Below are 27,823 nucleotides of genomic sequence, written 5' to 3' on the forward strand. Positions count from 1 at the left end.
TAGGCTTTTTTCAAAGAATATACTTTTTCCATTTCTCTGCATTTTATCTTCCCCAGTTATATCATATCTAACTCTGCTATACCCAGAATTTACAACCCTGACTTCTATCTTCTTTTGAGCATTAAAATTCTAGATCCTAAGACCTATATCTGGTTCACTTATCTATTTGTGACACAAGTCTTCAAATCCTACCTACCACTTTGGATATTTTCTCTGTTTCTGGTGCCTGGAGATTTCTTTTCTTCTTCTCAAGATCAGGTATGCATTAATACTTTTATATCTGGCATTTTTACAAATTTGGAATGTATAAGTTTGTGGTATATGTATATGCATGTCTGTGTGTATTGCTGAGATGTTGGATTACTTCCTACATCAGCTAAGGCTTTGATCTCAAGTGAAAAACAAGTCTGTGCTCTTAACCACTAGGCTCTACTCCTGCCAGTGTTGTTTTCCCTATTAGGCTTCCAATATTATCCTTGATGTTTCTGTGCACTTTATAGATAAAGAGCCAGAATTTGTGAGATACACTTTCTCTATATAGTATAAATAAACCTATCTGTCACATTTGAAGTTAGCAAGTATGGAAAACAAGTTAGCAAATTAATTATCCTTCATTTACTTTCCAAATGAGCCGATTATTTCCTTCGTTATCTAATAATTTGTTTTTTTTTTTTATTCAGGACCTTAATAAATGAAGACATTCACCTACTATATTAGTTATAAATTACCTTTCACTGGACACCAGGGTGCCAAATTCAGACAGTTCCTTTTTACATAAATAAGGCCTAAAGTTTGATGAAGAAACTAAAATTTCGTTCTTAAAATTAGAGTGTAAGCAGGATTCTATATAGATATGCTGTTTATTCCTGCTGTGGACATTTTGCTTTGACTAATATATTTAGAGGACTGAAGATGAACACCTGTTTCTCTAGTGGTTCTCTTTTGTACAGTGACCTTTGCCTCGCCCATATAAATACACACATGGTGATTAAGCTGTCAGATATCACAGGAAACTTTTTCAGGGGTGAGGACAATGAATCACTTTTGGAATTTCTCACTTATGGTCCCCCAATGTCTGCCTTCCAGCTATTTCTTTGCCCACTCTTTTATTAAGCCAGAGTCTCCAAATGGGCCACTATATTGTGGTATTTGAGGATTCTCTATCAAGCATAGGGCTTGGATTAGATCATCTCTTACTAAAAGCCCTCCCAATTCTGACATTTTATGGGCTCATATTTCACTGCCAGTTTCCATGATAGAGGACAGATATCACATGATATTGAGTTTGTGCTTAGGAAAGTGTCAATGCTCATGTTTATTGCCACAATAGGACTTAACACAAAGCTATTTATCAGTAGAGAACTCACTATGCCCCAGAGCTTTTCCTTTTTGTGGAAGAAAAGGGAAGGAGGCTAACATTTATTAAGTTATCACATAGCATATATTATCTTAGTTGAAACTTACTACCTATGAAGGAGATGCTATGTCTCCCTTTTACAAGAAAATAAGTTTGAGAGAATGGAAATGATTTGCTCGATATTGCTTATCTAGTAAGTAGTGGAAATGAGATTGGAATTTAAGTCCTTCTTGTTTCAAAGTTTTTCCACAGCTCATGCTACCTGTCCATCCATCCATCAATTTATTTCTCATATAGTTATTAAGCACCCACTATGTGCCAGGTAGGCACTGTGGATACAGTGGGAAATAAAATAGACAAGATCTAAGGCATCTGGGTCGCTCAGTCGGTTAAGTGTCTGCCTTTGGCTCAGGTCATGATCCTGTGGTCCTGGGATTGAGCCCCACATTGGGTTCCCTGCTCAGTGGGGGTCTGCTTCTCCCTCTCTCTCTGCCCCTCCTGCTGCTAATGCTCTTTCTCTCGCTCTCTCTCTCAAATGAATAAATATTTTAAAAAATAGACAAGATCCTTGCTCTCTATCATGTTTTTTTTAAAATATTTTATCCATTCATTTGAAATAGAGGGAGAGCAGGAGCAGAGGGAGAGGTACAAGTAGAGGGAGAAGCAGACTCCCCACTGAGCTGGGAGCTCAATATGGGGCTTAATCCAAGGACCCAGAGATCATGACCTGAGCCAAAGGCTGATGCTTAACCATATGAGTGACCCAGGCATCCTCCATGGGTTTTTTACGGTATTAAATTATCCTAAATATGGTAGACCACAGGACAATAAGCATCCCCATGGCTGCAGTAAGATTCAAACAGATGACTTGATTGTAAAGATCCTGGAGAGGAATGGTAAGATCTGGTTAACATTGGTCTGGAGAAGGACTAATCATCTGATTTGGTCATTCGTTTGTTAGGACTCCCAAAATACCCAATCACATTTGAGCAAAATTAACATCAAAGTGTTATGGTAGGGACTTAACACTTCTCAGGTGTATATGCCTCTAAGAAAACTTTTATTGAGGTTTAAATACTTATCATAAAATTCACCCATTTTAAATATATACCCAATGGTTTTTAGTGCATTCCAAGGGTTGCAAACTATCACCACAATCCAGTTTCAGAACACTTTCATCACCTTTGAAAGAAACCACATAAACATTATCAGTCACTTCCATTCCTGCTGTTCCCTCCCTCTCTACTCCAACCCCAGGAAACTACTCATCTATTTTCTGCCTCTATGGATTTGCCTATTCTAGACATTTTACATAAATGGAATCATGTAACATATGGCGCTTTGTGACTTGCTTGTTTTACTTAGCATAACGCTTTCAACATTTATCCAAGTTGTAGCATAATTCAGTACTTCATTCTATTTTATGGCCAAATAAAACTCCACTGTATGATTTACCACATTTTATTTATCCATTCATCAGCTGACAGACATTTGGGTCATTTCCACCTATTGTGAATAATGGTGTTGTGAAACTTTTGTACCAGTTTTTGTTTGGATAGTCAGTTTCAATTCTTAATTTTGATAGATATTTAAGAGTGGAATTACTTGATTCTGTGTTAATTTTATGCTTAAAATATTAATGAACTATCAAACTGTTTTTCCATGGAGGCTCCACCATTTTACATTCCCATCAACAATGTATGTTCAAGTTCCTCCACATTCTCACCAAAATTTTATTTTATTTTTAAGATTTTTATTTATTTATTCATGAGAGACACAGAGAGAGGCAGAAACATAGGCAGAGGGAGAAGCAGGCTCCCTGCAGGGGAGGACTTGATCCCAGGACCCCGGGATCACGACCCGAGGCAAAGGCTGATGCTCAACCACTGAGCCACCCAGGGCACCAGCCACCAGGTTGGTGCCCCTCTCACCACATTTTATAAGCCTATTTAAAGTAGTCTTTATAGCACTTTAATAATAATAACAACAATATTATTAGCCAGCATTCCCTTTGTGTCAGATACTCTTCTGAGTACTTTATGTAAATGAACTTACTAATTCTTCATAGAACTCTATGACATAGGAACTCTTATTTCAGATGAATAAATTCAGGCACAGAGAAGAAATATAAATTGCCCAAACTCACACAATTAAAAAATATCAGAGCCAAGACTTGAATCTAGGAAGTTTGACCCTAAAATGTATACTCTTGACAAATAGACAATAGGCCTCTTTAATAATAGATAATAGCTCACATTCTGAGTGTTTTATACCCATTTCCTGACTTCATCTCAAAAACGCCAATGAATTAGGTATTATTTTATCCCCTTCCATCCCACAGATTCAGCGACTAAGCCATAGAAAGGTTAAGTACTTACTCAAGGTCACATGGTTTGTATCTGCAAGACTAAGATCCAAACCTGGTGAAGCGTACTTCACCCCTGTGCTCTTGGGAACAGAGCTGGAGCTCAAGCAACTTCAATGGTAGAAACGGAAGGGAAAACAATACATATAAGTAGTCTGTACACTTAGGTAATAAAAGCTACAAGAAACAGGATCGCCTCCACCCTACTGAATTTTCAGTGACACCTGCTTGCAAATAACTGCAATTAAAAAAGTAATGCAAAATTAGCTGAGAGGTTTAGGTGGAACTCAGTGACATGGGGGATGGGCTTTTTTTAGTAGATAAGTAGAACATTGTCCAAATTGGAATGCATTTCCCCTGGATCATCATCAGCTGTCATTGTTGCTAAAGCAGAAGCAATGACTCACTTTCAAAATGGTTTCTACTGTTTTAAAAAGTTAAGTTACAGGGGCACCTGGGTGGCTCAAACATCAGACTGTTTGATTCTGGCTCAGGTCATGATCTCAGGGTCATGAGACTAAGCCCCAGATAGAGCTCCACACTGGAGATGGAGACTGCTTGAGATTCTCTCTCCCTCTCCACTTGCCCCTCCCTCTCCAAAAAACGTTTTAAAAATTAACAGTTACATTTGATATTTTGTATTTTTCAGGTAAGAAATAAATGACAGGGGACACTTGGTGGCTCAGGACTCCTGGTGGCTCAAAAGTTGAGCATCTGCCTTCGGCTCAGGGAGTGATCCTGGAGCACAGGGATTGAATCCCACAGAAAAAAAGATTTGAAGTTCTAGCCCACAGTTGAAGTTGTAAAGTATTTCCCAATATTTTCTAAACTTGTCCTCACCATTTCATCCATCAAATCAAGTACATTATCCATGGAGTCTGTTATTTCTTTTTGTAATCTTTTTTTTAATTTATTTTTTATTGGTGTTCAATTTACCAACATACAGAATAACCCCCAGTGCCCGTCATCCATTCACTCCCACCCCCCGCCCTCCTCCCCTTCTACCACCCTTAGTTCGTTTCCCAGAGTTAGCAGTCTTTACGTTCTGTCTCCCTTTCTGATATTTCCCACACATTTCTTCTCCCTTCCCTTATATTCCCTTTCACTATTATTTATATTCCCCAAATGAGTGAGAACATATAATGTTTGTCCTTCTCCGACTGACTTACTTCACTCAGCATAATACCCTCCAGTTCCATCCACGTTGAAGCAAATGGTGGGTATTTGTCATTTCTAATAGCTGAGTAATATTCCATTGTATACATAAACCACATCTTCTTTATCCACTCATCTTTCGATGGACACCGAGGCTTCTTCCACAGTTTGGCTATTGTGGCCATTGCTGCTAGAAACATCGGGGTGCAGGTGTCCCGGCGTTTCATTGCATCTGAATCTTTGGGGTAAATCCCCAACAGTGCAATTGCTGGGTCGTAAGGCAGGTCTATTTTTAACTCTTTGAGGAACCTCCAAACAGTTTTCCAGAGTGGCTGCACCAGTTCACATTCCCACCAACAGTGTAAGAGGGTTCCCATTTCTCCGCATCCTCTCCAACATTTGTGGTTTCCTGCCTTGTTAATTTTCCCCATTCTCACTGGTGTGAGGTGGTATCTCATTATGGTTTTGATTTGTATTTCCCTGATGGCAAGTGATGCAGAGCATTTTCTCATATGCATGTTGGCCATGTCTATGTCTTCCTCTGTGAGATTTCTCTTCATGTCTTTTGCCCATTTCATGATTGGATTGTTTGTTTCTTTGGTGTTGAGTTCTTTATAGATCTTGGAAACTAGCCCTTTATCTGATATGTCATTTCAAATATCTTCTCCCATTCTGTAGGTTGTCTTTTAGTTTTGTTGACTGTATCCTTTGCTGTGCAAAAGCTTCTTATCTTGATGAAGTCCTAATAGTTCATTTTTGCTTTTGTTTCTTTTGCCTTTGTGGATGTATCTTGCAAGAAGTTACTGTGGCCAAGTTCAGAAAGGGTGTTGCCTGTGTTCTTCTCTAGGATTTTGATGAAATCTTGTCTCACATTTAGATCTTTCATCCATTTTGAGTTTATCTTTGTGTATGGTGCAAGAGAGTGGTCTAGTTTCATTCTTCTGCATGTGGATGTCCAATTTTCCCAGCACCATTTATTGAAGAGACTGTCTTTCTTCCAATGGATAGTCTTTCCTCCTTTATCGAATATTAGTTGCCCATAAAGTTCAGGGTCCACTTCTGGGTTCTCTATTCTGTTCCATCGATCTATGTGTCTGTTTTTGTGCCAGTACCACACTGTCTTGATGACCACAGCTTTGTAGTACAACTTGGAATCTGGCATTGTGATGCCCCCAGCTATGGTTTTCTTTTTTAAAATTCCCCTGGCTATTCGGGGTCTTTTCTGATTCCACACAAATCTTAAAATAATTTGTTCTAACTCTCTGAAGAAAGTCCATGGCATTTTGATAGGGATTGCATTAAACGTGTAAATTGCCCTGCGTAACATTGACATTTTCACAATATTAATTCTGCCAATCCACGAGCATGGAATATTTTTCCATCTCTTTGTGTCTTCCTCAATTTCTTTCAGAAGTGTTCTATAGTTTTTAGGGTATAGATCCTTTACCTCTTTGGTTAGGTTTATTCCTAGGTATCTTATGCTTTTGGGTGCAATAGTAAGTGGGATTGACTCCTTAATTTCTCTTTCTTCAGTATTACTGTTAGTGTATAGAAATGCCACTGACTTCTGGGCATTGATTTTGTATCCTGCCACACTGCCAAATTGCTGTGTGAGTTCTAGCAATCTTGGGGTGGAGGCTTTTGGGTTTTCTATGTAGAGTATCATGTCATCGGTGAAGAGGCAGAGTTTGACTTCTTTTGCCAATTTGAATGCCTTTTCTTTCTTTTTGTTGCCTGATTGCTGAGGCTAGGACTTCCAGTACTATGTTGAATAGCACTGGTTAGAGTGGACATCCCTGTCTTGCTCCTGATCTTAGGGGAAAGGCTCCCAGTGCTTCCCCATTGAGAATGATATTTGCTGTGGGCTTTTCGTAGATGGCTTTTAAGATGCTGAGGAATGTTCCCTCTATCCCTACATTCTGAAGAATTTTGATCAGGAATGGATGCTGTATTTTGTCAAATGCTTTCTCTGCATCTAATGAGAGGATCATATGGTTCTTGGTTTTTCTCTTGCTGATATGATCTATCTCATTGATTGTTTCACGAGTGTTGAACCAGCCTTGTGTCCCGGGGATAAATCCTACTTGGTCATGGTGAATAATTTTCTTAATGTATTGTTGGATCCTATTGGCGTATCTTGTTGAGAATTTTTGCATCCATGTTCATCACGATATTGGTCTGTAATTCTCCTTTTTGGTGGGGTCTTTGCCTGGTTTCAGAATTAAGGTGATGCTGGCCTCATAGAACGAATTTGGAAGTACTGCATCTCTTTCTTTCCAAACAGCTTTAGGAGAATAGGTATGATTTCTTCTTTAAACGTTTGATAGAATTCCCCTGGGAAGCCATCAGGCCCTGGACTCTTGTGTCTTGGGAGGTTTTTGACGACTGCTTCAATTTCCTCCCTGGTTATTGATCTGTTCAGGTTTTCAATTTCTTCCTGTTCCAGTTTTGGTAGTTTGTGGCTTTCCAGGAATGCATCCATTTCTTCTAGATTGCCTAATTTGTTGGCGTATAGCTGTTCATAATATGTTTTTAAAATCGTTTGTATTTCCTTGGTGTTGGTAGTGATCTCTCCTTTTTCATTCATGATTTTATTAATTTGAGTCTTCTCTCTCTTCTTTTTAATAAGGCTGGCTAATGGTTTATCTATCTTATTAATTCTTTCAAAGAACCAACTCCTGGTTCTGTTGATCTGTTCCACAGTTCTTCCGGTCTCGATTTCGTTGAGTTCTGCTCGAATCTTTATTAACTCTCTTCGTCTCCTGGGTGTAGGCTCTATTTGCTGTTTTTTCTCTAGCTCCTTTAGGTGTAAGGTTAGCTTTTGTACTTGAGTTCTTTCCAGTTTTTGAATGGATGCTTGTATTGCGATGTATTTCCCCCTCAGGACTGCTATTGCTGCATCCCAAAGATTTTGAATGGTTGTATCTTCATTCTCATTAGGTTCCATGAATCTTTTTAAATCTTCCTTAATTTCCTGGTTGACCCTCATCTTTTAGCAGGATGGTCCTTAACCTCCACGTGTTTGAGGTCCTTCCAAACTTCTTGTTGTGATTTAGTTCTAATTTCAAGGCATTATGGTCTGAGAATATGCAGGGGACGATCCCAATCTTTTGGTATCGGTTCAGACCCAATTTGTGACCCAGTATGTGGTCTATTCTGGAGAAAGTTTCATGTGCACTTGAGAAGAATGTGTATTCAGTTGAGTTTGGATGTAAAGTTCTGTAGATATCTGTGAAATCCATCTGGTCCAGTGTATCATTTAAAGCTCTTGTTTCAAAAAAAAAAAAAAAAAAAAAAAAAAAAAAAAATAAAGCTCTTGTTTCGGGATCCCTGGGTGGCGCAGCGGTTTAGCGCCTGCCTTTGGCCCAGGGCGCGGTCCTGGAGACCCGGGATCGAATCCCACTTCTGGCTCCCGGTGCATGGAGCCTGCTTCTCCCTCTGCCTATGTCTCTGCCTCTCTCTCTCTCTCTCTCTCTCTCTCTGTGTGTGACTACCATAAATAAATAAAAATTTAAAAAAAAATAAAGCTCTTGTTTCTTTGGAGATGTTGTGTTTAGAAGACCTATCGAGTATAGAAAGAGCTAGATTGAAGTCACCAAGTATGTGTATTATTATCTAAGTATTTCTTCACTTTGGTTAATAATTGATTTATATATTTGGCAGCTCCCACATTCGGGGCATATATATTGAGGATTGTTAAGTCCTCTTGTTGAATAGATCCTTTAAGTATGATATAGTGTCCCTCTTCATCTCTCACTACAGTCTTCGGGGTAAATTTTAGTTTATCTGATATAAGGATGGCTACCCCTGCTTTCTTTTCAGGACCATTCGAATGGTAAATGGTTCTCCAACCTTTTATTTTCAGACTGTAGGTGTCCTTCTGTCTAAAATGAGTCTCTTGTAGACAGCAAATAGATGGGTTCTGCTTTTTTATCCAGTTGAAACCCTGCGCCTTTGGATGGGGTCATTAAGCCTGTTCACGTTCAGAGTTACTATTGAGAGATATGAGTTCAGTGTCATCATGATATCTATTCAGTCCTTGTTTTTGTGGATTGTTCCACTGAACTTTTTCTTAAAGGGGAATTTTAAGAGTCCCCCTTAAAATTTCTTGCAGAGCTGGTTTGGAGGTCACATATTCTTTCAGTTGCTGCCTGTCTTGGAAGCTCTTTATCTCTCCTTCCATTTTGAATGAGAGCCTTGCTGGATAAAGTATTCTTGGTTGCATGTTCTTCTCACTTAGGACCCTGAATATATCCTGTCAGCCCTTTCTGGCCTGCCAGGTCTCTGTGGAGAGGTCTGCTGTTACCCTAATACTCCTCCCCATAAAAGTCAGGGATTTCTTGTCTCTTGCTGCTTTAAGGATCTTCTCTTTATCTTTGGAATTTGCAAGCTTCACTATTAAATGTCGAGGTGTTGAACGGTTTTTATTGATTTTAGGGGGGATCTCTCTATTTCCTGGATCTGAATGCCTGTTTCCCTTCCCAAATTAGGAAAGTTTTCAGCTAGAATTTGTTCAAATACATATTCTGGCCCTCTGTCCCTTTCGGCGCCCTCGGGAACACCAATTAAACATAGGTTTTTCTTCCTCAGGCTGTTGTTTATTTCCCTTAATCTATCTTCATGGTCTTTTAATTGTTTGTCTCTTTTTTTCCTCAGTTTCCCTCTTTGCCATCAACTTGTCTTCTATGTTACTCACTCACTCGTTCTTCCACCTCGTTAACCCTCGTCGTTAGGACTTCTAGTTTGGATTGCATCTCATTCAATTGATTTTTAATTTCTGCCGGATTAGCTCTAAATTCTGCAGTCATGAAGTCTCTTGAGTCCTTTATGCTTTTTTCTAGAGCCACCAGTAGCTGTATAATAGTGCTTCTGAATTGGCTTTCTGACATTGAATTGTAATCCAGATTTTGTAACTCTGGGAGAGAGGACTGTTTCTGATTCTTTCTTTTGAGGTGAGGTTTTCCTTCTAGTCATTTTGCTCAGTGCAGAGTGGCCAAAAACAAGTTGTATTGGCAAAAGGAGAAAACGAGAGGAGAGAAAGAAGGAAAGAAAAGAGAAAGAGGAAAAAAAAAGGAAGAAAAAAACGAAAAAAAAGAAGAAAAAGAGAAAGAAAAAGAAAGAAAGGAAAAAAGGGGTGTGGGGGAAGGAAACAAATCAAAAAGCAAAGCAAAACAAAACAAAACAAAAACAACAACAACAACAAAAAAAAACACGGGGGAGTATCTTCTGATTCTGTATACTTTAAGTCCCTTAACTTCCCCTGGAACTTGTCCGTCTAGCTGGTCTTCTGGGGGAGGGGCCTGTTGTGCTGATTTTCACTTGTTAGCACTTGGGGGAGCTGCTCTGCCCCCTGCCTGGTGCAGGGCTCAGTGGGGGTTGTTTACCCCATGAGGCCCCAGGAGGAACAACGCCAGTGGCGGGGTCAGCTCTGGAGCCCTGGAGTCAGCCCCCGCAGTAACTCCGGAGCTCTCCGTCTGCAGGGTGGAGGCTCCGGGGCGGGGCCGCTGATCTGCTCAGCTCGGGGCAGGAGCGTCCTTGCTGTCCTGGGCCCTCCCGGCCTCTGCCTGTCCCGGGGGAGGCTGGATCCTGGGCTGTGTCCGGGCGCCCGGTGCTCCTGGTCTGCGCTGTTGGATTCGCCCTCCCGGCCGTGCAGCCCCCTCCGCGGAGCCGCCACCCGAGCACCTCCGAGCTCCTCCGGGTCCCTCCATGCGCGCTGCAGCCCTTAGTGAGCTCGGAGCACTCTCCTGGGCGCGCAGGTGTCTGTTAGTGTCCCAGGGAGCCTGAGGGCATCCCCGCCCTCCTGGGGTCCTGCTCCAACTCCCTGCGAGCCCCTTTCTGCCCGGAAAGTTGGTTCAGCTCCTGCTTCTCCGGGACGGGGCTCTCCTGTCCTGGGGACACTCGCCCCGGCCTCAGCCCATCTCCTCGCGGGGCCCCTCCCCCTTGGATGCCTTCTGTTTCTTTCTTTTTTCCCGTCTTCCTACCTTGGTAGAAGCGCGAACTCTTCTCATTGTAGCATTCCAGGTGTTCTCTCTAATTCTCAGGCTGAATTCATAGATTTTCAGGAAAATTTGAAGGTTTTCTAGGTAATTTGGTGGGGACAGGTGATTTGGAGACCCTACTCTTCAGCCATCTTGCCCCTCACCCCTCTTTTTTTAATCTTAAAGATTTTATTTATTCATGAGAGACACAGAGAGACAGATTGGCAGAGACATAGGCAGATGGAGAAGCAGGCTCCCTGCAGGGATCCTGATGAGGGTACTATCTCTGGACCCAAGGATCACACCCTGAGCCAAAGACAGATACTCTATAGCTTAGCCACCCAGGTGTCTCTAGAACTTCAAATCTTAAGGTTGATTTTTACTTTATCAAACTGACTAAGTCTGTGTGGTGGATAAGGACCTTGCTGCTTACTAGCTTCAATCAAGCTACTTAATTTTTCTCTATCTCAGTTCCCCTCTCTGTAAATGGGCATCATAATACCTATTACATGGACTTGTACAGAGGATTGAAATGGATGAATATGTATAAAATGCTTAGAACACTTTCTGGCATATAGTAGATCTAAATAAGTGTTTGCTGCTTATATAATAGTAGTTGTAGTAATAATAATTATTGTCATACAAAAATACTGAATGGTGCCAGGGAAGAGACAGGAGCATAAATTTTAAAATGTACCTACCCTGAAATCCCACTTTTAGATAATTTTCTTAAATAATTACATGCTCAATTACAAGTATGTTCATTGCAACTATGTTTATGTAACAAAAAACTGGAGGTCCTAAATAATGTAGACCTGCATGTCTTGACAAGGAATAATCTTTACAATGTATGGCTCAGGGAAAAAATTCAGGCCATAAAATAGTACATTATGATCCCTTGTTTTGAAAAATATGTGTATTTTTGGGGATCCCTGGGTGGCGCAGCGGTTTGGCGCCTGCCTTTGGCCCAGGGCGCGATCCTGGAGACCCGGGATCGAATCCCACATCGGGCTCCCGGTGCATGGAGCCTGCTTCTCCCTCTGCCTGTGTCTGCCTCTCTCTCTCTCACTGTGTGCCTATCATAAAATAAAAATAATAAAAAAAATTTTTGAAAAATATGTGTATTTTCATGCTTGAAGAAAGGTCTGGAATATCAATATATGAACATTAGCTTTCCCTGGGCTGTTGATCATTTTGATGCCCTCCCAGTTATTTATATTCTACTCATTTTGTTCTCAATGAGCAGGTATTATTTGTGTAATTTTAAACAGTCATTTCAAAACGTTGAAGCCTGCCAGTGTCTGATTGGCCTCACCTGGCAGCGAGTTTGGTCACTAATGGATGTTGCCCAGATTGTATATGAGGCACTTTACATTCTCTACAGCCATCCAGGGACAGAATCTCAATTAGAGCATCAAGGTCTGCCTTCTGTGGCCCCTTGAGGTGTGGAGTCCACCTATGATCTGCTGTGGATTTGCATAAATTAAATGTCCACTGGATAGCTGCCATTGTCTTGAAAAATAGAATGTGATCAGCATGGGGGAGGAAAGGAAAGGGAAAATTTGCTTTTGTTTCATGGCACCCTCTTCCTGTTAATGCTGATTCAAGACTGCTTTGACCACAGCTCTGTTGTGGTTTGGTAATTTCCATGGCTGCTGCTTCTTCTTTTTTATGATGGGGAAAACAATTTGAGCAGGAGTTTCTTCCATGAGTGGCACTCCTTAGTAAAAGAGATGTCCTACAGCTGGTCATGTGCTGTCGGAGGTGCACAGGCTCAGAATCACAGAATTTTCAAGAGAGGGGGGCTTTAGGGACTCAGCCCCATGCTGCTGTGACCATTATAAATCCATGCCAACCTTTCCAGTGTCAGGGAGACCTTCCTTTGCCCTTCCAGGTCCTTATAGATGGACTAAGAATCAAATTGATAGGAGACAGATTAACAAGAGGAAATCAGATTTAATGGCGTACTTACAGGGAATCCAGACAGACAAGGAAAGTCTGAAGGCAATGAGGCAAGGAAGCTTTATATGAGCTAAGGGGAGGAGTAAGGCAAAAGGTGATATTTTGAAAAACAAAGGTTGCCCTATTATGCAGATAATTTTCTTAGGTCAAAGGGAGAGCATAGGCTTTCCTTTCTGAGGTGAATTTGGGCTGTTGAGGACCTGGAAGAGAGCTTTTCTAGCATATGCTGGGTTTTGATTACTTTTAACTCAAAATAGTGTTCCTGCCAAAGTGGCCCATCCTGGGGCAACCTGCCTTCAGCTCCTCCTACATAAGAAACAAAAAGTTTGGGGCACTTGAGTGGCTCAGTGGTTGAGTGTCTGCTTTTGGATCAGGTCCTGATGCTGGGGGTGGGGGAGGGGGTTGTTCCTGGGATCAAGCCTCTCGCATGGGGCTCCCTGCAGGGAGCCTTCTTGTACCTCTGCCTATGTCTCTGCCTCTCTTTCTGTGTCTCCCATGAATAAATAAATAAAAATCTTTTTTAAAAAATAGTGAGCTGGAGCTTACATTCTAGCGGAGAGAAAGGCAATATATAAGTAATATAAAGCCAGGCACTAGTAAGTGCTATGAAGAAAACAGAGCAGGGTATGGGATGCTTCTTTAGATGGGATAGTCAAGGAAGGCTTTTCTCCTTGTTGCTTGGTGCACTGGGGAGACCCCAGGTCCTGGAGCCTGTCCTAAAGATGTTACTGAAGGTTTTTGTTCTCCTCAGGAGAAAGAATTCAAGGACAGACGCAACAACAAGTGGGGAAATTTGTTAAAATGAAAGTATACTCTAGAGATATAGAGAGAACGAGAGCTGCATGCCCTGAGGTTGGGTTTCTTCCTTTTCCATCATGGCACCTGCCATCTTGATTTGCTCTGGGTTCTTGTGAAGTGTGCCCAAAAGAGGCCTCTGACTTCTGATACCTGGCCATGACTTCCTCTTTGCTGATCTCCAGGTATTCTGTTAGAACCTAACTAACTATCTAACATCAGTTGACACTTGAGCAGGTAGCTGAATGGAAGAGACTAGAGCATGATCAGAGGCAATCCTGGGGCTGAAATGTATTTTAAATAGTTACCTCATATCAATTTCCAGAATTTGTTGCCACTCATGGCAGAAAGGTTCCCCTGATTCCAGAAGGAGAGATGACCAGGTTCAGGCAAGTAGCAGGAAGCATTTCACAGCCCATATCAGAAAGTAAGAGTCAGAGCATCACTCAGGCCACAGCAGACAAAGACTTAGAATGCCCATACCAGGATGGCCTGGGTCAGGAACAAAACTCAGCATTGAGACTCAATTCCTCAGCCTCTCAGGCTTTCTGCTGGAGAAGTTATTTGCCCCTGCTAATCTCCTCTACTCTTCCTTTGTACCCTTACCCTACTCACCCAATACAGTGACAGAAAGATCTGGATGAGCTCCACATTACACAGAGCAACATTTTAAAACCATGGAACTAGATACTTTAAAGCCTGCCCCAGGAAGGCACAAGCCCTGGTTGTCAGGGAATTGAGGGAGCATCTAACTGAAAGGATGAGAGGAGCAAACCAGAAGGCCACTTCTACTCATTAGAGCCAGAGCACAAGCCAGTGGTGGGGAGATAGGGAGAGAAACCAGGTAAACCCAAAGAGGCCTCAGGGAAGATAGTACCTAAATAGAACTAACTCTGAGCAAACATGGAGGTCAACAGTGGCTGTGTTTGTCCCCCTTTTAGGACCCCTAAATGAGAGGTGTTTCTAGCACCCCTCATTTAGCTTCCATCCCGATGCTGAGTTTGTTCTTAATCAGTGGTCTCCTAATCTCACCAAAAAGGGTAACCCATAACATCCCTAAGCACTGGGTTGTAAACTGAGTTCCCCAGGGTCCCAGGGTTCTGAGATGATGCTTTAGGAGCTGCTGTGGCAGGCAAGTAGGGAAGGCTGAACAGGTGGGCTCTGGGATCCCCAGTTTTGCTAAACAGATAAATTATATTTGTGTCTGTTATACATACAGGTTGCTAGGAAAAGGTCCAGCTTCTTTATTTTTTTTTAAAGATTTACTTATTTATTTTAGAGAGGGACAGAGAGAGCGCACGAGAGTGAGGGCAGGAAGGGGCAGAGGGAGATGGAGAGAGAAACTTTAGCAGACTCCTGGCTGAGCTCCCAGCACCACATGGGGCTCTATCTCAAGACCCTGATATCAAGATCTGAGCTGAAACTGAGAGTCAGATGCTTCACCACCTGAGCCATCCAGGGCCCCCCGTCCAGCTTCTTTAAACACACACGCACACACACACACACACACACACACACACAAAACTAAAATTGTTATCTTAAGGTGTTACTCCTTCTGGGAGGGAATGGAGTCTGGGAGCTACAAGTTAGGGTCCAGGATGAGGCAGCCTGCATATGATTCCGGTTTCATCATGGCAGTGGCCTTGGGAAAATGACTGAGAATTCTCTGAAATTGAGATTTTGGTCATTTTCAAATTACAAAAAATTCTTGGTTCCCTTATATGTTGCCATGAGTATCAGATGCACTGATAGTATATGAAGGGCTTTTATAATGCCTGCCATATCAAAAGGACAAAGTAAATGTTAGCTATTATCAGCTACATTTCTCTTTTTTTAATAGAGATGTAGTGAAATGATGGGACACCTGCACCCCAACGTTCATAGCAGCAATGTCCACAATAGCCAAACCGTGGAAGGAACCACGGTTCATCCATTCATCCTTTAACAGATTAATGAGTAAAGAAGATGTGGTATATGTATACAATAGAATATTCTTGAGCTATCAGAAAGGATGAATACCTACCATTTGCTTCAACATGGATGGAACTAGAGGGCACTATGCTGAGTGATACTTCAGTGATAAGTCAATGGAGAAAGACAATTATTATATTGTTTCAGTCATATGTGGAATATAATAAATAGTGAAAGGGACTATAATGGAAAGGAAGGAAACCGAGTGGGGAAAAATTAGAGAGGAAGACAAACCATGAGAGACTCCTAACTCTGGGAAACAAACAAAGGGTGGCAGAAGGGGAGGTGGGTGGGGGCATGGGGTAACTGTGATGGGTACTTAGGAGGGCACTGGATGGGATGAGCACTGGGTGTTATACTATATGTGGCAAATTAAATTTAAATAAAATATTAAAAAATAAAAAATAAAAATAAATTGAATTTAAATTTTAAAAATTAGCTACATTTCTTAAAGTATTCTAGAACCTTACTATTCAAAGCATGGTCCAGTGCTCACCTTGGCAGCACATATACTAAAATTGGAACAAGACAGGATTAGCATGGCCCCTGCTTAAGGATGATATGCAAACTTGTGAAGCATTCCATATTTAAAAACAAAACAAAACACAAAGTGTGGTCCATAGACCAACATCACCAGCATCCCCTAGGAGCATGTTAGAAATGCAGAGTCTCAGGCTGAAATACAGACCTACAGCATCAGACTCTGTACCTTAACAATATCCACAGGTGATTCATATGCACATGACAGTTCGAGAAACACTAGTTTAGAAGACATTCAAGACCAAAAGAATAGATATTTAATAGTGGTATTCTAGAGGCTATTTGCGGGGCATTACATGTGTTTCCTGGTACCCCTGGTGTGGAAAATTTGCTCATCTTTCAAGGCACAGTTCAAGCATTCCTTCCTCAGTGCAACCTTTCCTGACCCACCTATCCCACCACCCCACCCTCCTGGAACTGAACACTTCTCCCTTTGTCCTCTTCTTGACTTTGAACTGACTTCTATATCATAGTGCCAAAACACATACAGCAGAGTTGGAATGTATACCCAGCAACTCAGATGTGCAAAAATGTTCTCTAGAGCTGAGCTAAACTACCCCCAGGAGCTTCCCATCCTGCTAGGCAGAGAGGAGAGGAAATGCACACACACAATTCATTGTGTCAGTTGAGAGAATCTGCTAGAAAGAATCTGGATAAATGCTGAGTCTTGCATATTTTAACTTCATTTTTCCTCCCTTACAAAACACTGGGTGTGGAAGCAGTGGGTTGAAGACAAGAGGGCCTTGGATCCACGCTCCTTCTTCTGGGTACTCACTATTTTTGGCTATGGAATTTCTGGTCTGGAACAGTCACTACACCCCTGTGCTAATATGTCTACTGAAGTGCAGTGGATCCCTTCTGGCCTTTTAGGGACTTCATTGGTTGTACCTGTTGTTAAATCCATAGCCCTAGCTATTTGTTTCTGTTTGCAAAGCCCCCTGATTTTGTAACCTCTTCATCCCAAACATAGGCCTCTGGTGGCCCACTAGGGGCTCCCTACTCCTTCGAACCTTGGATGTTCTACATGCCACAAGGCCAGCTATGAAGAAACAAGTGTTACATCAGGCCCATGAACTTAGAGACTTGCCACACCTGTTGCTGTCCTACCATCTGGATGCCAGATTGCTCCAGCACCAAGGTAAATGCAGGTTGTCTCCAAGGGGGATTCACATCTTCCCAGTTTGTTCTGGCTGAGGAACTCCCCTCACTGCTTTGGGGGTTTCTACCCGGTCCCTCTGGCATCTGTCCACTTGCTACTCTCCTTCTCTACTGTCTTTTACAGCTCCACATCTCTTCACTTCCTAAGCAGGCGGAACCTTCCTTTGCATCACAGACTGAGTTAATCACGTCTTACATAATCACATCTTATATATAGTAAAACCCCATGCTTTGCTTTGAATATGTAAAGGGAGCTGTTGGTGTTTGCAAATTCTTTTTTTCCCTGATGAAACCTCACTCCTAAAATTATTATCCAACTGAGGTTCTTTGCCAGAACACAGTGACCTCCTTCATCACTCTGATGACCCCTTATGGGTCCTTTCTCTCAATAATATGCTTAAATAGGTAAAATAAAGTGCATAGGATTACAAAGAAAGCCAATGATACTAAAACACAATTATCAAAATATATTTTTAAAAATCGTGATAGAATAGCACCTGTGCCTCTTTGTGAATGGCTTAAATGATAAGATCTAGTGTCAGATCGAGTAACCACCACAATTTCAAACTAATAATGAGGGTCATTAATATTTTGAAAGAACTATTACATTATTAATATGACAGGAAAGTGTCTGTGATAGCTACTGATGGCCAAGTCACAGTTATGGCTAATATAACTGTGGTCTGTTGCCTACATCTATAATGAAAGTCAAAGCTAATTTTTGGCAAGAGATTAATAAACATTAAGATGAACTTTGTCCTTTGTCTACTTTATTTAGCTGGGGATCTCAAGTTTAAAAACAATGTGGTTCTCTTCCTTGGCGCTGCCTGCGGAGGTGGCAGCCATTGATTGCTGGGCATCATGGCTGCCCTCAGACCTCTGGTGAAGCCCAAGATCGTTAAAAAGAGGACCAAGAAGTTCATCCGGCACCAGTCAGACCGATATGTCAAAATTAAGCGCAACTGGCGGAAACCCAGAGGCATTGACAATAGGATACTCAGAAGATTCAAGGGCCAGATCTTGATGCCCAACATTGGTTACAGGAGCAACAAGAAAACAAAGCACATGCTGCCCAGTGGCTTCTGGAAGTTCCTAGTCCACAATGTCAAGGAGCTTGAAGTGCTGCTGATGTGCAACAAATCTTATTGTGCAGAGATTGCTCACAATGTACCCTTCAAGAACCGCTGTGGAAAGAGCGGCCCAGCTGGCCATCAGAGTCACCAATCCCAATGCCAGGCTGTGTGCCGAAGAAAATGAATAGACAGCTTATGTGCATGTCATATTTGCGTTAATAAACCATAAAAGTACAAAAAATAAAAATAATAAAAATAAAAACAATGTGGCTACAGGCTAAAAACCCAAAGCCTAAGTCAGAGCTAAGTAATGACTTCTTGTTCTAGCTGAAATCCACTCTCACTCACAGATTTGGTGACTCTTGGGGCATCAAGATTTGCAGAGAATGAAAGATATATCAGTGTAACACTTTTCAAATGGCTATAGTCATTACACTATTTCGTCAGCACTGATTTGTTTCCATATATCCTTCACCAGGACTGTAAGCCCTGGGAGGGGAGGGACTGTGTTTTAGTCAGTGTTGTCTCTGAGGAACTAACCCAACACATGGCAGGAGATCACTAACACATGAAGGAGCAAACCGACAAGCATTGCTGGCAAATATGCAGGACATAGTAGCCTGCTTAGCCATTCATCACTCACTATGCAGCTCCTCTTCACACTGCAACTGTTGCAAGCTCATCATCAAAGACTTGGTCATTCATTTCAATTCCAGTGCATTCCAACACTCAGCTCTTCTGTCTTCCCTTCATTGTACAGGCACAGGCACACACACACATCATAGGAGGCGGAGTCACTTGCTAACTGACAACGATCCCCACAAGACACAAGTACCTCCTGTTCATATTCCATATCTGATTATGATGCTATTACTATGCTCCAGGTATGGATCACATAGCTGGGGATAGAGAGGCTAGTAAGCCAGATGCGGTCCACACTCCTCTGCCATGGAGCTTACAGTTAAGGGCAGTAACCTTTGAATTGTGTTCTACACCCTCTTGGTTTCATGGGTAGTCCTCAGAGCCTGATGCAGGGGGAGACAAAGCTGTCAGAGGTCTAAGGCCCCTTCCCTATGTTGTCCAGAGTAACTACACTTTGGGTCTATTTCATACATTGAGGTTCACTTTTAGAAGCCATTTCATAGCCAAGAAATATTTGAAAACCACTGCCCCAGTCAATCGAAATGCCTCTCACCCTTAAAGTCTTCAGGAAAGGAGATTCTAGATCTCTGTCCCCTTGACTATCTGGGCCTCGGCACCTTTCTGCCTTTGATAAGGGTAGGGAAAGGGGATAAAAGTAGAGCAGCTGTGTGGCCTCTGTCCCAAGTTGTGGGCCCTAGCCACAAGATGAACAGGAAGGAGATGTGGATTTTGCAGAGAATGGAATTTCTGGAGTGTTCATGCCACAGACACCAGGCTGATGCCTTCTGCCTGGCACCCCACTTCCCTTCTCTGCCTTTATAAGTGAGATGGCAGAGAGTATCAGAAATGAAACTTTTTCAAGTTCAAAATGTGGTTCATTCCATTGATGGCTGAAAATCAAGACCAAAAATTTTAATACATAATGGTGCCCTTTATAGACTGCCTTGTTTGGATGGGAAGTGCAAATTGCATTAGAAAAAATGTATGGGGCCTGTGGAGACTGTGTTTGGAAATATTTGAGGCAAAACACTTTCCCAAGAGCTACCTCCTTCAGGATTGCATTAGCTTGTTTGCTCTTCAAGGCAAATGTGGGAACAAAGAATTTGAATGTGATTGGCTAAGCAACCTCTTCCTTCCACTGCCATCCCACCTCTAGCCTTGGAAAAGGTCAGACAGTGATGGTGGCCCCATCTAAGTGGTGAAGGATGAGAAAGGTGACTATGCAACCGGGGTGAATCACAATGGCTTACATGTACAAAGAGGCTATTGCTCGCTCCGTTTTTCATTCATTCAACTACTTTCTCAGCACCCACTGCACATCAGGTACTGTGTAAGGTGCTGGAAATGCAGAGACACAGACAAATTCTGCCTTATTGGAGCACGAACAAGTTACCATAGCTTAGCAAGTATTGGTTCACTCATTTATAAAGTCCAGTTCATTGGAGTAGCTGCCTCATGGGGATGTTACAAGGACAAAATGAATTAAAGCTCAGACATGCTCCACTGAAATACTTTGCAGATTTAAATTAAGACCAGATATTTCTCTGTTCGCTTACCTGCTTAAAAGTTTATAAATGTTCTAGGAAAACACATGAATATGGAATCCATCCATAGGAATTTACCTGTGAATTTGGTGAGACTGTGACCAGTAATTTATTGCCCTGGTTGGTTAGGGAATTTCACAGTTTCACAACTCCAGCTACCTTTTCCCTCTTAGTTGTTTGTTTCCTGATCGACTAGGGTCTTTGGGGGCATCCTATCTAATAAAAACTCAGGTCCTGGCCCTCTCCAGAAGCTGCAATATTAGTGGTATTGTTCCAAAAAGTATGGATCTTTTGATCCTAAGACCCATGGAGCCTTCTTTCATTAGAGTTTAGTTCTAGGGTCTTCCTGGTGAGCATCCTTGATTTTGGGGTCCCCTTTCTTTTGAGTTTAAATAGAACACACCCTGAAGGCAGGCTTAGGTGACCCCAGGTAATTGGTGGCTCATTTCTATCCTAGGAAAGGGGAAAAGTAGATTAAGCACATGCTTAATTCCAAGACTGGCAGTGATCTTTATAAATACACAGAGGTATGTATATGTATGTATATATATATATTTGGTTACAAAACCTGAGTGGCAATGAACTATCATTATTTTGAATGTGTTTGACTTTTATGTTGAAATATGACTGGAACTGTTGTTTTTGTGGAATTCATACATTAGTGCATTGGAATTGGTTTTTTTTTTAAGATTTTATTTATTTATTCATGAGAGACACACAGAGACAGGCAGAGACATAGGCAGAGGGAGAAGCAGGCTCCTTGCAGGGAGCGTGATGTGGGACACAATCCCAGGACCCCAGGATCATGACATGAGCTGAAGGCAGATGCTCAACCACTGAGCCACCCAGGTGTCCCAATACATTGGAATTATACTGAAGTCTCCTCTGGAGTCATAGCATTTGGCATAACCAATTTTTTCATGACCTATTTAAAATACCCATTTGGGGCTAGGGTTAAAGTGTAGTACCTAGGGTTTGATGAGAAGCCCAATGTAAATGGCAATAGTATGGTGTTTAAGAGCACAAGCTCTGGAGTCACACTGGTTGGGTTCTAAATCGCAGCTTGGCTACTTTTCAACTGTGACTTTCAAGAAAGTCATGAATCTCTGAGTCTCCATTTCTTCATCTCTAAAATGGGGTAATTATAGCACCTGTCCTATAAGATTGTTGTAAATATAGATGAAGAGAGCCTTGTGTATAATACGAATGGTAGATTATAGTACTGTTTGTCTATATTTCTTAATCCTTTTTGAAGGGCCTCTCTTTGTTGAATGATTTATATGTATATCTCTGTCCTGTTGAATTCAGGCTTCGCTTGAATTAATTATTTGCTTTGGTCAATAAAATATGAGCAAAAATGGCATGAGTAACATACAGGCAGAGGTTTTAAGAGCCAGGGTATGCTTTATCATATTTCCTTTCCCCTATGCTATGTTAACTGCAATGCTCCAGGTAGAGGCTAATCTATTTGACTGGGTCCCAGAGTGAAAATAATATGGAACAGAGGCTCAACCAAGCCATGATGGACACATAGTATGAATGAGAAATAACCCTTTGTGGTTCACAACTAAGATTTTGGAATTATTTGTTACTGTAGCAAATCTCCTCTATTCTGGATGATATAAAAGGTGCTAAATAAATATTAACTCATTATTAAGCAGAATCTTCCTCTCTCTCATTTTATTTTATTTTTATTTTATTTTATTGTTTTTATTTTTTTCCTCTCTCTCATTTTATATAAAATCTTAGTACATTGTGATATTGACAAATTTAGTAATTCAACTGACTGCTTCATCTTCAATAGTTTTCAAGCCTGTTTATTAATGAAGCTGCCCTTCTGAAACTAATAATACAATATATGTTAATTAAATTAATTTAAATAACAAATTTTTAAAAAATAAAGCAGCCTTTACAAATAAAGTTCTATACAGTCTATAATACATTAAAACAGCTAAAAGCAGTATTTTATTCATATAAAGGTATTTGATAACCCGAACACATAATTACTTATTAAAAGGAACAACTAATCAAACTAAAACTGTTCTGATAAACACAAACACTTGAAATTGGGAGTTATAATGCAGTGGTATCAATCCATATCTGTAATTGATTTTGGTTGCACAGTAGTAAGAATATTCTGACCCACAAAGATAAGTATTTGCAAAAAGTGATAGTATTTTTTAAAGATTTTATTTTTAGGTAATCTCTACACCTAACGTGAGGCTCAAACTCAACGACCCAGAGATCAAGAGTTTGATACTCCATGGATTGAGCCAGCCGGGTGCCCACAAATGGTAATTGCTTTTATTCTCTTAACCAACTGCATGTTGTTGAGTTACATTATATTCTTCGATTAAACTGAATGGCAAATGAAGTTTATCTTGACTTCTGCATGATAAATGAATCTACAGAGCAGCTTAAGCTTAATGCATTGTTTGCCTTCAATATGTAAAAATTTGGCATATATAACATTCTTTAGTGTATGCACTGCTTTTAGTTACTTTTTCTAGTTATAAACTTTGAGCTATTTCCAAATATCTTTAAATAATACTCTAATTAGCTTTAGAACTCCTGGGTCATTTATCAAGAAATGACCTTGGAAGGAAACAAAAACATCTGCTTGCATCAGTATTGTTCAAGTAGTGCTCATTTACATATGACTTTCACTATTTTTGCTGTAGCTACACACTACCTGCCCTATTCACTTCGTGTTTTTCACTTAATATTTTTCATCAAATTGACTCACTTAAAAAAAAGTGTCCTCATCCTAAGCAATAATATTTCTGAAATCATGAATCTGATGTAATAGTTATGTTTTTCTAACATGTGTTAAAATAAATACATTTTTAAAATAAAAAACCCAAAGTGAGTCTGTTTACCGGCTTTCATTTTGCATTTGCTATTGGTAATAAATATCACACTTACCAAAATTGTTGACCACAATCCAAAGAAATCCTTTGAACCATGAGTTTTCTTTTGTTTTGGTTTGGTTTTGTATGATTACATGACAGTTTTTACAAGCAATACTGAGCTACTCTGATTTACATCTTGATTTTGTATCACGTAGAAACATCTTAACTTTTTTGGAGAAAGAATTGGAATGTAGAGTGGGAAAAAGATTTTGCATGTGGAATGGGGCACATAAGTCCTTAGGATCACTGAAGTTGCCGACTTGACTTCAGGCTACGTAGCTAGAAAGAATTCACAGAGAAAGTAGGTGGTAGCAGTGAAAGACTTAATCTAAGAAAGTAAACATGTCTGTAAGTGTTTAAACTACTTTTCCCAGGAACATCTGGGTGGCTCAGTGGCTGAGCATTTGCCTTTGGCTCAGGTCGTGATCCTGGGGTCCTGGGTTCGAGTTCCCCGTTGGGCTCCCTGTGGGGAGCCTGCTTCTTCCTCTGCCTATGTCTCTGCCTCTTTCTGTGTGTCTCTCATGAATAAATAAATAAAATCTTTTTTTAAAACTAGTTTTTCCAGACCAACCTCAATGCAGGGATGCAATGTAGATAAAAGAATTGCGGTGATTCTTTGGGTCTTTAAGGACAGTGGCATCAGATACTTATAAAATAATGGATGTAATGAACAGAGACAAAAAGGTAGAAAGTATTTCTATTATAACCTGATAATATAATGATAATATCCGTTGATTCTAAGTGATATGCTAAATGATGTCAAATGATATCTTCATTGATGCTTCAAAATTTTTTTTCCTGTTTCTGTCAGATCCTGACAATTGACAATCTCTACGGGCAGCTCTATAAAGGGGGTAAATGTGAACACAGTGAGGAACAAAAAATCTTCAGGAACTCTTCTATGGAAAAAAAAAAACCAACAACAGTTCACATTAATGTCCAAACTGTTGAGTCTCTCACTGACTTATAATGTGAGTCTTCTTGGTAGAAATCCATAAACTTCAGATACTCTTTTGTCCAGCTCTACAGAGCAATAGCAGGAAACACCTGGAGAACAATTTGGAAATTCTGGGGGTGGCTGGCTATTTGGTTACCTTTTGCCTTTGTGCCATAAGACATTCTGGGTTTGACTCCACAATCTGGAAGCCTTCCACTACATGTGATACTTGACAGAATGACATTGCAACCTGATTCTTACTGACCACTAAAATCTCCCTCCATGGGGCACCTGGGTGGCTCAGTGGTTGAATGTCTGCTTTCATCTCAGGGTGTGATCCTGGATCAAGTCTTGCACTGGGCTCCCCATGGAGAGCCTGCTTCTCCCTCTGCCGGTGTCTCTGCCTCTCTCTGTGTGTCTCTCATGAATAAATAAATAAAATCTTAAAAAAAATTTCCCTCCATCATGGATACATGTGAATCCAGGCCAGAAGAGTCTTTGGCCAAACAAAAATATTTTGCTTTGATTCTCAGGAACCAAGATACCGAATTGAGAATCAGGGGAGAAGGTGACCGTGACCTTGTCACTTTAGCTTCTCCTGGCTTGGTCATTTTGGTTTAGATTGAAACTCTTTACCCAACTACAGTGAGTTAAGAGGTTCTGAAGGCCTTTTAGTGTTTTGGTCCAAGAGGGGACTTTATCTTTCTACATAGGCTGCTGTTATATAGAGTAAGTCTCCAAGGACATTGGGAGGAGAGCTCAGAAAAATAGCAGCACTTCATTCCTCAAATATGGTACCAGGAGATTAAACCAAAATGTTTACTGCGGCATTTTTTGAAATAGTATAAAATTGTAATCAGCCTAAGAAATCATTGATGGGGGATGCCTGGGTGGCTCAGTGGTTGAGCATCTGCCTTTGACTCAGGGTGTGAACCTGGGGTCCTGGAATCGGGTCCCACACGGGTTCCCCGCAGGGAGTCTGTTTCTCCCTCTGCCTCTCTGTGTCTCTCATGAATAAATAAATAAAATCTTTTAAAAAAAGAAATCATTGATTGGTGAATGGTATATTCTTACAATAGAAGTAGTGCAAATGAATGAACTAGAAGTGTATTATCAATTATGGATCCAACTTGAAAACACCTTTATGGTATTATATCACTAATACAAAGGTTACTAGCATTCAAAGCAATACTATATATTGTTTAGGGATGTTTTCACATGTATCCCTTCATATGTAGTAAAAGTACAAAGAAAGGACACAACCGTCTTCAAGATAGAGGTTACTTTGGGAAAAAAAGGGAAGAAAATGACACCAAGGAGGTGTATACAAAGGGTTTTGACTAGATCTATAATATTTTATTTATTAAGCTGGGTGTTGAGTATATACATGTATTCATTACATTTTTTCTTTACTTCTTTTAAATATATCCAAAATTTTTTCATAAATAAAAAGCTTCTTCCAAATATGCTCATTGCTATAGCCCATCTGACAGAGGTCCACTAAATTCCAAAGATCATGCATATGTGAGCTGAACTGTTCTATAGACTGAAAATTGTACCAGGACCCTTGTACAGACCTCAGAAAAAGCAGGCCATTTGGTGCCCCATCCTCAAAAGTAAGCTTTGGATTAAATTGTCTGGGAGGTGGAAGCCATTAATAATTTATAACTGGATTAGATTGTCACCCGGCAAGACCCTGAGAAGGATAGGGCCTGGGATATGTTGGCTGGCTTGGGGAGAACAGAGACAGTTTTAGAGCAGTGGCCAGCAACTTTGCTTTTTAAATGTAATAAGGGTAAATTCAGGAAAAATTAAAATGCTTACCAGCCACCTTTGTTTCTCCTTATTCCAAATGAAGGGAGTTTTGAGTTCCAACTTGGATTAGTCACTTTATAGAGTAAAAGAATGTCAGTGAGGGGCACCTGGGTGGCTCAGTGGTTGAGCATCTGCCTTTGGCTCAGGTTGTGATTCTGGGGTCCTGGGATTGAGTCCCACATTGGGCTCCCTTCAGGAAGCCTGCTTCTCCCTCTGCCTGTGTCTCTGCCTTTCTCTGTGTGTCTCTCATGAATAAATAAATAAAATTTAAAATAAATTTTATTCTTTTAAAAGAATAAAGAATAAATTCTTTTAAAAAAAGAATGCCAATGAGACCACTTGTTCAGCCACTAAAATATTAATATATAGCTGTATTTGAGAGATAGCTACCCAGAGATACCTCTCTAACATTTCATATTGGAGTTTGATTATAAGTGTGTTACAAGGTCCATTGGCCATGTGAGACTTGCCTTTCTGTGGATAGCTCTTCACACATCTAGAGCAGGGAATGACAAACTACAACCCATGCACGGGCCAAATCAGGTCATGGTCTGCTTTTAAAAATAGGATTTTTATTGGACCACAGCCATACTCATTTTACCTATTGTCAATGACTGCTTTTGCACTACATGGCAGAGTTGAGTAACTACAACAGTGCCCAACTGGCCCACAAAGCTTAAAATCTTTAAGCTTTGGATCTTAAAATCTTTAAGCTTTGGATCTAAAATCTTTAAGCTTTAATTTGGATCTTTAGAAAACTTATCATCCCCAAAACAGGACATGAGGGATTGACCAAGCAGGATGGAGTTCAGCAAGGCTGCAGAGGCACTGGATTCCAGGCAGGAGAAAGGAGAGGCAGAGGAAGAGCAGCTCGTGTCCAACTGGGTCCAGTTCCCCAAACCACCACCAACTAGCTTCATCTGCAGTTATACCGAGGTTTGTTTCAATCCATTTTCCATCATGACCCATCCAGTGTGGCCACCAGCTACTATCTTTTTTTCTAGTGCCTCCAGATTTGGGCAAACCCAAGTCCATTAATTATCAAACTCTGATGCTCTTTCACCTCTCACAGCTATTCCTCTACTTGTCCTTCCCAACTTGCTGCCGGCAATCTGATCCTTCCAATTGCTGAGGCCAAAGCCTTGCAGTCATTCTTGACCTCATCTTTCTGTCTTTACATCACCCATATCCAATCCATCAGCAAATTCAATCAGTTCTACTTTTCAAGTATACCAGAGCTTAACCACTTCTTATCTTTCTATAACTGCCTCACTGGCCCAAATACTCTTTTGCCCAGATTACTACAGCTCCTTCCTAAAGGTCTTCCCACTTCCACCCATTCTTCCTTATAGTCTATCCTCCAAACAGCAGCCAAAATGATTTTTAACCATAAATAAGATTATGTTACTCCTCCTTTCCTGAAAACCTGCCAGAGGCCTCCCATTTTATAATAAAATTAAAATCCATAATATATAAGGCACTCCACTATTTGGCTTTGTTATCTCTTCAACCTCAGCTCTTATCATTTCACACCACTCTTCTATCAGTTCAGCCACACTAGCTTCCTTGTTCTCTTCAATATGCCAGACCCCTTAGCCCATGATCTTCCCTCTGCCTGG

The 27,823-nt window shown here is 40.8% G+C and overlaps 1 protein-coding gene and 1 non-coding gene across 2 annotated transcripts; both read left to right on the plus strand.

Moving 5' to 3' along the window:
- The first annotated feature begins 16,071 nt into the window (after positions 1 to 16,071).
- LOC119868587 lies at positions 16,072 to 16,174 on the plus strand. The gene has a single exon (XR_005386581.1). It is a non-coding gene; the product is annotated as a U6 spliceosomal RNA (small nuclear RNA).
- A 1,898-nt stretch (positions 16,175 to 18,072) lies between these two features.
- On the plus strand, positions 18,073 to 18,538 carry LOC492065 (60S ribosomal protein L32-like). The gene has a single exon (XM_038586585.1). It carries the CDS (start codon positions 18,143 to 18,145, stop codon positions 18,536 to 18,538), a length of 396 nt encoding a protein of 131 aa, XP_038442513.1. The 5' UTR covers positions 18,073 to 18,142.
- The last annotated feature ends 9,285 nt before the right edge of the window (positions 18,539 to 27,823 follow it).

Source organism: Canis lupus, chromosome X, assembly GCF_011100685.1.
Source record: "Canis lupus familiaris isolate Mischka breed German Shepherd chromosome X, alternate assembly UU_Cfam_GSD_1.0, whole genome shotgun sequence".
In the NCBI taxonomy this organism is placed as follows: domain Eukaryota; kingdom Metazoa; phylum Chordata; class Mammalia; order Carnivora; family Canidae; genus Canis; species Canis lupus.

Coding starts and splice junctions, on each gene's coding strand:
- LOC492065 (XM_038586585.1), top strand. CDS start 18,143: ATGGCTGCCCTCAGACCTCTGGTGAAGCCCAAGATCGTTAAAAAGAGG.